Source organism: Saccostrea cucullata, unplaced genomic scaffold, assembly GCF_032062105.1.
Source record: "Saccostrea cucullata isolate Sc308-1 unplaced genomic scaffold, CSIRO_AGI_Scuc_v1 ctg6929, whole genome shotgun sequence".
Taxonomy (NCBI): Eukaryota; Metazoa; Mollusca; class Bivalvia; order Ostreida; family Ostreidae; genus Saccostrea; species Saccostrea cuccullata.
Genome location: NW_026928269.1, coordinates 20,001 through 32,358, shown reverse-complemented (window position 1 = coordinate 32,358; position 12,358 = coordinate 20,001). Strand labels below are relative to the sequence as shown.

The 12,358-nt window shown below is 36.5% G+C and overlaps 1 protein-coding gene across 1 annotated transcript in view; it reads right to left on the bottom strand.

The window, feature by feature from the left end:
- Nucleotides 1-282: 282 nt before the first annotated feature.
- The window catches only part of LOC134277003 (uncharacterized), a gene marked incomplete at its 3' end in the record, with an annotated part of 19,125 nt that continues 7,049 nt past the window's right edge, over nucleotides 283-12,358 (bottom strand). The window contains exons 2-3 of the mRNA XM_062759282.1: nucleotides 6,591-12,358; nucleotides 283-378 (exon numbers count right to left, since the gene is read on the bottom strand). The exon at nucleotides 6,591-12,358 is cut by the window's right edge and continues 2,086 nt beyond it. Coding sequence (XP_062615266.1) covers nucleotides 283-378; nucleotides 6,591-12,358 — 5,864 coding nt within the window. The remainder of the gene's footprint in view (nucleotides 379-6,590) is intronic.

Sequence of the window (12,358 nt, the reverse complement as noted above, 5' to 3'; positions counted from 1 at the left end):
CGCCGAGTCAAACCTAAGACGTAAAAATAGGTAGTGACTGTTCCTTCGCCAAGCGCTCGGCATCAGAAGTGAAAGTCACGGGTCTTTCGGATATGACCTTAAAAACGTAGGTCCCGTGTCGCGGTGGGCGCTGGCACGATAAAGAACCCTCACTACTCAATGGCCCTGAGTGCCGAGTATAGGTCTAAATTTGAAGCACTTCACCGGTATATGGTGACGTCTCCATATGAGTGAAAAATTCTCAAGAGGGACGTAAAACAATATACAATCAATCCATCTTACCGCTTTCCTCAATGTTGAGGGACATAGGTGGGTAATGGAGTCCTCTTCTTCTGTTGGCCGGCCTTGCTCCTCCTTCGTCGTCCTACGTCGGAAGCCCTGAAAATGCACAACTTACAGGAAGTTAGTAAACATTCCGAACAATGAAATAAAATACACAAATTCAGAAACATTACTTCTTCCATGAAAAATAAGATGAAAAATAAGTTAGCAAAGAAAGACAATCAGGCCAGGAGAGGATTAAAGGAAAAAAGGAAGAGTGAGGGAGGAATGTGGATTGTTAGTGATGTTAGAGTACGGAGGGGATAGGAGATAGAAAAAAATAAATCAAAAACAGGCTTTATGGTTAGGGAATTGGTTCCTCGCACTTTTCTTCGGATTGGCCCCGTCCTGCTCTATCCTATTAACTGGCAATCGTTACTTTGTAACTGTAAGTCAAGGCCTGAATTACGGTCAACATCGATTGGCATGGTCATGAAAGGGTGCAAAAAGTCGGTTTCTTATTGCCTGTTCTGGTGACTACTGCAGCTGAATGGGATCTTTTAGATTTGGGATCAGTCTAAACATCATTATGTTTACAAAGTAAAACTTAGAACTTAAAGAATTACAAAGAAAGCATATCAGATGAGGAAGAGGCCTCAAAATTCCCAGAGTGCAACGATCTATTATCTGACTCTCACTTGGGGTCCAAATGGAGTAAGTTATTTTAAAGTGCAACTAGTGCTAATTGTAACGGGGACCGTTACAGATGTTCCCCAAACGCCCCCCAACTCCTTTTTGGTGCCATATTCCCTGTAATCTTTATTAAATAAGAAATACTTAATGGAATTTAAACTTATCAAGGTCTTCCCAGAAGAATACAAAATATATTTAAATTTAAGCATTGTACGCGTGTTCATGTGCGTAACGGCCATATTATCTTGTCTACACTATCTATATATTTTAATATACTTGATATCAAAGATGTTATCCAAAAGCATTAAAAAATACACTCATTCGAGTGTATTTTTAATTTTACTCATTTCACGTGCACGCACGTGCAAGCAAGTGCATGATGAATACACCTTCTTGTAGGAGGTCCTTATATTTATCTATGTTCTAAATCCCATCCTGTTTGGTTAAAAAACAAGGGAGTTTTAGCCATTTGAAGTTTCAGCCAATCAGATTGCAGCACACATGCATGCGCGTAATTTCATGAATTTTTTATCTTAATCGTATTGAAGGATATCTTAATGAATGACTATATTTAAAATTCCAAACATTTCGTCAAAAAACAAAATAAATATAGCCATTTAAAGTTTCAGCCAATCAAATTGCAGCACACGTGCATGCGCGTGATTTAATGATTTTCTTTCTATATCGTATTGTAGGATATCCTACTGCATCACTATGTTTTAAATTTCAAAGCATTTCGTCAAAAAACAAAGAAGATATAGCCATTTAAAGTTTCAGCCAATCAGATTGCAGCACGCACGCATGCGCATGCTTTCATGAAAATTTTTATATATCATGCTGTAGATCTTCATAATTTAAGACTTTGTTCTAAATTTCAAAAGATTATGACAAGAAACATGAAAAATATTGAGACTTTAGTTTCAGCCAATCAGAGCGAAGCGCACGTGCATGCGCGTGAGATCTTGCTATTTTCACCATGTCGTCATGTCTATACTACTAATATATCCTCATATTATGAGTTTCAAAGCATTTCATCAAGAAATAGAAAAGTTACGCCTATATCTATTATATTAGTCATTTCACGTGTTGCACGTGCACGCTCTTGCAAGCACGTGCGCGAGGAACATGTCATCATGTCTGTACAACTAATATATACTTATATTATAAGTTTCAAAGCATATAGTCAAAAAAAAGAAAAGTTACGGTTATATCTATTATAATGGTAATTTCACGTGTTGCACGTGCAAGCTCTTGCAAGCACGTGCGCGGAAAATGACCTTGATTCCGCAAATCTACATAACATGTCTACTAACCCGAAAAAGGTTTTACCTACTTCGGATGAACAGTTTACAAGATCACTCGCGGACAAAAAAGTACCCAGGAAGAAGAAGAAAAATAATAATAACTAGTGCTAATTGTAACGGGGACCGTTACAGATGTTCCCCAAACGCTCCCCAACTCCCTTTTGGTGCCATATTCCCTGTAAGCTTCATTAAATAACACAAACTCTATGCATTTGAGACTTAAACAACGTTTACCCAGAAATATAGCATGCTCATTCAAATTTTAGCATTGCATGTGTGCGCATTTGAATCATGTACATAATGACCATATCATGTTGTCTACACAATCTATATATTTTAATATACTAAATATTAAAGTATTTAATCCAAAAGTATTTAAAAAATTCGCTCATTCAAGTGTATTCTTGATTTTGCTCATTTCACGTGCACGCACGTGCATTCATGGGCATGGTGACCATACCTTCTTGAAGAGGTCCATTCTTCTATCTATGTTCTAAATCCCATCCCGTTTGGTTGAAAACCAAAGGAGTTATAGCTGTTTAAAGTTTCAGCCAATCAGATTGCAGCGCACATACACGCATGTGTAGGCATGTGCATGGAGACCATACCTTCGTGAAGTGGTCCATTACATCTATCTATGTTCCAAATCCCATCCTGTTTGGTTGAAAACCAAGGGAGTTATAACTGTTTAAAGTTTCAGCCAATCAAATTGCAGCTCACATACACGCACGTGTATGCATGTGCATGGTGACCATACTTTCTTGTAGAAGTCCATTTTATATATATGTTCCAAATCCCATCCTGTTTGGTTGTAAACCAAGGGAGTTATAGCTATTTAAAGTTTCAGCCAATCAGATTGCAGCGCACGTGCATGCACGTGTTTTCATGATAATTTCTATATATCATGCTCTAGGATATCCTAATGCATGGTTATGTTCAAAATTTCAAAGGATTTCGTCAAAAAACAAGAAAGATATTGAGACTTTCGTTTCAGCCAATCAGAGCATAGCGCACGTGCATGCGCGTGAGATCTTGCTATTTTGACCATGTCATATTGTCTATATTACTAATATATCCTTACATTATGAGTTTCAAAGCATTTCATCAAAAATTAAAAAAGTTACGCCTATATCAATGAAATCGGTCATTTCACGTGTTGCACGTGCGCGCTCTTGCAAGCACGTGCGCGCAAAATGACCTTTGTTCGGCAAATCTACATAACATGTCTACTGACCCTAAAAACATTTTACCTTAGTCGGATGTGTAGTTTACAAGATCACTCGCGGACAAAATTTTCCCAGGAAGAAAAATAATAAGAATAATAATAACTAGTGCTAATTGTAACGGGGACCGTTACAGATGTTCCCCAAACGCTCCCCAATTCCCCTTTGGTGCCATATTCCCTGGAGGCTTCATTAAATAAGACAAACTCTATGCATTTAAGACTTTAACAACGTTTACCCAGAAGTGTACCAAGTTCACTCAAATTTAAGCATTGCACGCTTGCGCATGTGAATGCATGTGGGTAATTACCATATCATCTTGTCTACACAATCTATATATTTTGATATACTAAATATTAAAGTATTTAATCCAAAAGTATTAAAAAATACGCTCATTCAAGTGTATCTTTATTTTACTCTTTTCACGTGCACGCACGTGCATACATGAGCATGGTGACTATACCTTCTTGTAGAAGTCCATTACATCTATCTATGTTCTAAATCCCACCCCGTTTGGTTGTAAACCAAGGGAGTTATAGCTTTTTAAAGTTTAAGCCAATCAGATTGCAGCGCATGTACACGTACGTGCATGCATGTGCATGATGACCATACCTTCTTGTAGAAGTCCATTACATCTATCTATGTTCTAAATCCCACCCCGTTTGGTTATAAACCAAGGGAGTTATAGCTGTTTAAAGTTTAAGCCAGTCAGATTGCAGCGCATCTACACGCACGTGCACGCATGTGCATGGTGACCTTACCTTCTTGTAGAAATCCATTATATCTATCTATGTTCCAAATCCCACCCCGTTTGGTTGTAAAACAAGGGAGTTATAGCTATTTAAAGTTTCAGCCAATCAGATTGCAGTGCACGTGCATGCACGTGTTTTCATGATAATTGCTATATATCATATTGTAGGATATCCTAATGCATGGCTGTGTTCAAAATTTCAAAGGATTTTGTCAAAAAGCAAGAAAGATATTGAGACTTTAGTTTCAGCCAATCAGAGCGAAGTGCACGTGCATGCGCGTGAGATCTTGCTACTTTGATCATGTGATATTGTCTATGCTACTAGTATATCCTTATATTATGAGTTTTAAAGCATTTCATCAAAAGTGTAAAAAGTTACGCCTATATCAATTAAATCGGTCATTTCACGTGTTGCACGTGCACGCTCTTGCAAGCACGTGCGTGCAAAATGACCTTTGTTCCGCAAATCTACATAACATGTCTACTGACCCTAAAAACATTTCACCTAAATCGGATGTGTAGTTTACAAGATCATTCGCGGACAAAATTTTCCCGAGAAGAAAAATAATAATAATAATAATAAGAAACAGAGTAAAAACAATATGTTCCCCAACTTCATTTGGGGAACATAATAAGAAACAGAGTAAAAACAATATGTTCCCCAACTTCGTTTGGGGAACATAACTAGAAACGATCTCGTTGCGAGCAACGAGTAGGTCTTCCGTCCGACTTTTCGATGAGATATGATTTTTGACTTTGCTCTTTGTTAAAACGTTATAATATCAAAATTTCACTAACATTATCAAATAGCTATAGATGAGTCTTTTGGCTGTTCTGGGCCCCTTGCTTGAAGTTTCAGACCATTTTTCTTCAAAATGAGGTTCCTGATTTTACAAATATTTTGTTCAACAACTTTTCAGAAATGTTTTGTTTTTGAGCTTTGTATAATAGAATTATTTAGGGGCCAGTCCCTTAAAGGAATGAATGGATGTATATTGTTTAGAGGGCAGTTCTGAACATCATTTATCTATGAAAATATTTTCCCCTATATAAAGAATGAAAAGTTTAGCATTTTGGCCCCTTATGGCCCCTCATTACGTAACATATGATCATAATTTTACAATACATTGTTGCAGATTGTTAAGATAATTTTTTGCTTCAGAAATTTATAATTAAAATAATTGGTAATTAAAGAGCTATAGATAAAAATAAAGTCCTACAGAAATTAAACTGCCTCACCGAATAAGAATTTGAACAACAAGACCACTAATATTTAAGAAATTAGCATATAAACCTGTTTTGTGCCCTTGCAGTTCTTTGATCTTCTCAGGCCTTTGCTGTTTTGTCAAGTGTATTTTATCAATGTAAAGAACAAGATACAGTGTCAATACAAATTAAGCTATCATTTGAGAAAGTAAAATTTCATACATTTTAATTTTAACATTTGATCATTTTTGTATATCTTTAAATGGAGCTCTTCTTCTAAAGGAGATCGAAATAGTCTTAAAATGGCCTCGACCACCCAGCGTCTTTAAAATGCACCTGGTTATGTGTGTATAAAACAAACATTAGTTTCTTTAAATTTCACATATTTCAGTAAATATTTAAGGGGGATTCTAAACAAGTTTTACAACAGTTTTAATGATGCGTTTAAGAACCCTCTGTACTCTGCACACTAAAGAGTTCTGATTCTGTTAATTTTTGCCGTTAGAGTGATCTGCCCTTAGATCTAAATTCTTAAAATTAGAAATTCACAGTTTATTACACAATTTGTAATCAATTCAGGTATTCTTAACATTTTAAAAGGCCAAGATAAATTAATTGAACATGTTATTTACATGTATTTTATTTATGGAAGTGAACAACAGTGATTTCTATTCAATGATACTGTGTTGTGATTATTTTTCCTGGGGGTAAATGCCACGCACCATATGTTGAAAATCATATAAATAAGCTCAATACTAACACCTTTATAGAATATATTTTTCTCAATATCCAAAAAACATTTTGTACAGGTGTAGAGAGGGTCCTTAATTACATTCTAGTTTACCGATTCTTTACCATCAATTTTTAATGCACTGTCTCGAATAGCCCTTGTTTTCCAGCTTCCCACAATGAAACTATGTGATGAAAAGTGTTAACATAAACAGTTATCAACTCATTGAAGATTCACTAATAATAAAAAGTCTACCTTAATGTCATATGATTTCTAAGTTGTATGTCATCGAGCTGATGACATTATTTATTGAACAACCCTCGTATATAACCAGTGCGAAGGCATTATGCATTGTTGCTGGTGGTGTTAAAAACTAGTTTTTACTGTTCAAAATTCTTTTCTGTGTCTGATATGATAGTTACCATCACGGCATCATGGTAACTGTAGTACGTTGATATTTTTTTTACTTCTGCATGTAAGGATGTTGATAAATACACATGGTCAAGAATTGTTGCTCCCTCTGTTGTATTAAAATCAACCATTTGTTTTAAGCCTTGGTTTTTCATAAATGTTTGAATTGATCCAGCAGATCTTGCATCTTCATTGAAGTCTCCAAGACAAACACAGAACTTACTTTGTGATTTGTAATAAGAGATCACCTTGTCGAATTGTAATAAGAACTTGGAAACTTCTAAAGAAATTGGGCGATAGACAGTAACAACTGCTATATCTTGTGAAACGCACTTCACACAGATGCCCTCTACATTCTTTACAGGAAGTGAACAAGCAATTTTTTCCTGTCCAGTTTCTCTGATGTAAACTGCAACACCTCCACCCTTTGATGCACGCAGCTTTGACACTTGAGCATTGCTCTCATCATATACATCTTCTCTTGTCGCTTGGTGAAAATTGAAACCGTTTATTTTAAATAAACTAACATTTTGTCCAGATCTCAACCAAGTCTCTGTCAAGCAAATGATGTCTGCATTCCTACAGCGAATATCCTTTCTCAGATCTTCAAAATGTTTATTGAGACTCTGAATGTTATGTAAATACATCGTAATGCCTTGTTTTGATGCATCAAAGTTTGGTAGTATCAATTTTGGCATTCCTTGCAATGCTGATTTGACTTCTGGGTCAGCGTATATCTTTTTCTGTATCGACTCAATGTCATTTGTTTCGATAAATAATCCTTGTTTTGACGTAACTCTGCTCAATGCAACGTATCCTTGTCCAGGAGAAAATGTTCGATCTAAATTTACAACAACCTTGTCAACTGTCATGCCTTGTACTTTGTGAGCTGTGCATGCCCAAGACAATCGTAATGGAAACTGATATCGAACAACATTTTTTGTCTTCTGTTCTAGTATCTCCTCTTGAATTCTTTCAAGCAGAACGATGTTTCCATTTCTTGTTTTATTTCCAGACTTCATCCCAACATTGATGTTGTCAAATTTTACTCCTACTGCAATAACAGTGTTCACACCATGTATTTGACCATATACAAAATGTGTTATATGTCCCATAACTCCATTTACTAGTCCGTCTTCTACATTGCAGTTTCTTGTAAGCATGACTCTTGCTCCAACTCCCATTAACAAACTGCTAGAAAGATTGTCTGTTTTTGCTCTTGCCAATGGCTTGCTTCTTAATATTAGCTTGCCTGATGATCTATCTTTGGTAAAGTCTTGCGCGTCAATCTCAACAATGTCTTCACAGGTACCCCTTAGCATTGTCAAGTTATAGGCATTGACTTCATCATTTGTTGCATAGACGTGAAGCACATTATTTGGCCCTTCCCTTACACATTCTTTCAGGATAGAATTTGTTTCATATTCCAGTGGTTCTTTTACTTCTCTACATCTAAGTGAATTCAATGCTTTTGCAAATGGGATGTCTTCACGTTGCCGCATAATTTCAGATAACTCCACCACTTTGAAAAAGTCAAGCCAATGATCAACAGGGTAAACAGCATTTTCTTTATACAGCCTTTCATTTTTTCGCTGTTTTACTGGAGGAAGCTGGTAGAAATCTCCAACAGCTATCACAGAAACTCCTCCAAATGGTTCCTTGCATTTTTTAATCTGTACAAGTCTTTCATGAACATAGTACAATAATCTTTTGTAAACCATTGAAATTTCATCAATAATCAGAATTTGCAGGTCTCCAAGCTGCACTCTCATTTCACTAAGACTCTGTTCTTTCAATGGTTCATATGGCAAAGACATATATTTGGGCAGTGAAAATAAATGATGGATAGTATTTCCCCCAATATTGAATGCAGCTGTTCCAGTGAAAGCAGCAAGTAGTACCGATACACTGTCAGGAGATGTCAAGTTCTTTCCAAGTATTCGCGATGCCTCAAAATGTATGGCTTTGATCAGATGACTTTTGCCTGTTCCTGCTCCACCAGTTATAAATATGTGAAGTGCGTCAGTTTTTTTTCCAAACTGTTTTTCCAAACACCACTCCCGAACTAAGTAAAAAACCTTTGTTTGCGTCTCGTTTAAATTTTGTAGGATTTGTAATGACTCCTCATTTGACTGTGTACTCTGTTCTACTTTGAAAAGAACATCCCAATTCTTTTCTGTTTGCATGTCTGGCAAATCTTCTGTCACATTCAATTCCAAACTTTTATTTCTCTCATACAAACATTCCTCTCTCACTAGTTCTGTCTCAGGACAAAGGTTTGCCCATGCATCCTCCAGTTCTCCGATGTTTTCAAAAGTCTCCTGAGCCTCTGCAATTAGTTCTTCATTTTGAGCATAACGCAATCGGTTTGCATCAACAATTGCTTTGACTGATTCCACATTTTTCTTTCCTGTGATTCTGACATGTCCATTTTCATAAAATGTTTCATAGAGATCAAATCCTGGAGGTTTTAATTGAAGCTCTGTCCAGTACGGCAAGAACAATTGAAGTAGGCTTTGGAAATAATTTTCTGGCATTTTTGCTGCACTGAATCTGGGGTATCTTATTACAGCTGGTTTTGTGCGTGTTCTTCTTTGGATAAATCCCTTATTATTTTGGAGTTCAAAAACATTTTCGTTTAAACTCTTTGGAACCTGTGATTTAGCAAGTACTCGGAATTCTGAGCAAAACTCAGCCAAACACATATTCTGAAACAAGGGTTTATTTGGTCGATTTGCATACCTTTCCACTATATTTGTCATCCAAATGTCATCTTCATCGTCGTCATTCTCATCATGTTCATCATCCCCCTTACTATGTTTTCTATTCAGCAGTGACAGTGGTTTCGTTAATCGAGTTGGATTTTCACCTACAGGCACAAATACTACTTTTCTTGAACATTCTTTCATTTTCAAGTTGCATACACGGTATACAGCTTCCTGTGCGCTGACTTCCCTATGATTTAAATAGGCAGAACCAATTTTCTTTAAAGTTGTTCGTGCACTTTCATTTCCTTCTTCTGCCTCTATTTTGGTTTGTTTCAACACCATTCCCATTTCCCTCTCAGACTTTGAAATGTACGAAATTATGTAGACAATGCAGCTAAATGGATCCAAAACAAATTGAATATCCATATTGGCATCCCAGCATTTCAAAAGACATGGATTATACTGATTGATCCAGAGCTCGCATGGATTTCTTTCTAGAATAACTGTTCTCTTCTTTGCTAATCTTTTGTGTGCATCCTCATACTGCTCTTGTGTTAAACCCAGATTCTCAAAAATCTCTTCTGTAGTGCGTGGTTCATTTACTTCATCTTGCACCTCATTCCAAACTCTCAGTAATATTTCTTTAGAATTTGAGCGTTCATGTTTCAAATCAGTAGTTTCTGCTGCATTTTCCAAGCTCTCTTCCTCGACAGGAGAATTTATGAATGTACATATAGAGGGTGGTCTTGGAAAGTTAAATCTACAGTCTGTGCCCTTCTTTCTGCATGACTTGGAGTGTTTTCTGCTGTGCTGCTGTACTGCCAAGACAATATTCCTTAATTCCAAATCTTCATTCTGAGAAGGCACTGCACAACTAACATATTTGTCAATGAAATTGCATACGGCTTCCTCTCCATCTTCATGAAGTTTTGGAGCATTTTCTATCCAATATAAGCAGTGCATGTGGGGAGACCCTCTCTGTTGGAATTCGACTCTTTGGAAAAAATCTGATACTTTTCCAATTGGTTCTAATGGTGAAAATATCACTTCTGTTTGGAAAACATGAAATCTGTGTTCGAACATTCTTGCAACTGTTACAGGATTGCTTCTCAGCACCTCATTCTTTTCAGACCAGTCCATCACACAGGGATCCCTGCTGTCACATTGTTGTCTCAATATAGTGGCAACTGCATCATTCCATCTATGCTCAGCGGCAGAAAATGAGCAAAACCAAGTAGGTATTCCTAATTGCCGAAGCATAGCAAAAAGATCCTTTTGGGCTGCTGACCAATACGCTGGCGTTCCACGTATAGGTTGCATGAATCGCAAAGCCTCATCATTCTTCATCAACTTCGAAAGTACTTCAGGATTTTGTATCATATCTGATGTCACAAACTGGTCACTTCCTATTCTCCTGGCTGATTTTCTAATTGATATTTGTGTCTTCTCTATAACCTGGTTTAAATCAGACAAAAACTGACTGAAAAAAATATAACTACTGTCTTTTGCAAATCTTCCATCAGTGTTCATCAGTCGGTTGTTGAAGTATCTTGACAGTGTTATTCGTTTTTCTCTATTGTCATTCCACGAAAATCGCCCACTTGGAAAAAGGTATGGAAATGTTTTAGCCTCATTTCCTTCTTCCTCTAACATCCTTACTGGATTATTTCCTTCTCCTGGAGCAATATCATAAATATCATCAAAGTAATGATCAAGAACCTCCTGAGCAATATCAACAGGTTGTAAACAAGTATCTGTTGCAATGTGCTGCTGATCATCATCATCATCTGATAACAGATCATCACTCTCTGACATTTCCTGAAAATTGTTAAAATTTCCTTTCCAGTTTGCATCTATAGCTACGTCTTCATACCACTGATTGTTTCGTTTTAAAAAATTTAATGCATTGAATATGTGCTTTGGATCAACAAACTGGTATTCGATGTACCCCTTATAATTCAATTTTCTCTTCAGTTTCACTCTAAGCAGAAGATCCTCACCAGGTTTCACTGGCAAACTTGTAACTTTCTTTAGATCTGATGGTACACATACTACTGGCCCGTGGATATTTTTCTGACCACCATGAGGAAGAGCCATGACTTTCATAAAAGGTATGTGTATTGCAATTAAGTGTTTCTCAAGGCTGTTTAGTTCTTTCAATTCCTTTGGAATATCTTCAAGGGCCATTTTGTTAAATGCTGCTTCTGCTGGAATAGAACCCCTCATAATTTTCCTGTGACAAGTGAAACAAATCCATAACTTTGACTTAACGCAGTTCTCCGTACATGACTCTGAGCACTGGTGACAATACTTTTCCTGAATGCACAAGTTTGCAATATTTGCTGCTTTCTCATTCTTTGCATATGTTTCTCGTTCACATCTTTGAACTTGGTTTGGAAAGAAGAGACGATCACAACAACAACATGTATAATCTATGCCCAGCATAGCTTTTTCTTTAAAGACTCTAACTACCTCTTCCTGATTTTCAAGTCTAGCTCGTTGAGCAATTCTCCTACTTTTAACTTTCATCTTTTTTTGCATTTTTGTTATCGCACTGGAATTGTATTGCTTTTTACTGAAAGCTTTTTGTTTCGATCTGAAACATTGATCATTTTTATAATTCTCAGCTGCAACATGAAGTTTTCTCTCCCGGAAGCTTTCATTTTCTTGGTATCTCTTTGTACTTGACTTATTTACAAGATTTCTGTGCATTTCATCTGAATTGTACTTCCGTCTGCTTTTTGCTTTTACACTTTCTCTGTGTTTAACATTACTATTATATTTCTGAATACTTCTCATTTTCACATCTTCCCTATGTTCCTCATTTACTGCATATTTTTGAATACTTCTCTTTTTCACATCTTCCCTATGATCATCATTTTTTGCATACTTGTCAATACTTCTCTTTTTAGTTCTACTGTGGTACTCGGAATCATTATAATACTTTGTTTTGCTAACTAGTTTTACATTAGCTTGGAATTCTGCGTCATTCAAGTACCTTTTCATTTTCTTCTCTCTAAATTGTACATCCTCCTGGTACCTTTTCCTCAAAGACTGTCTCCGTTTCTCTG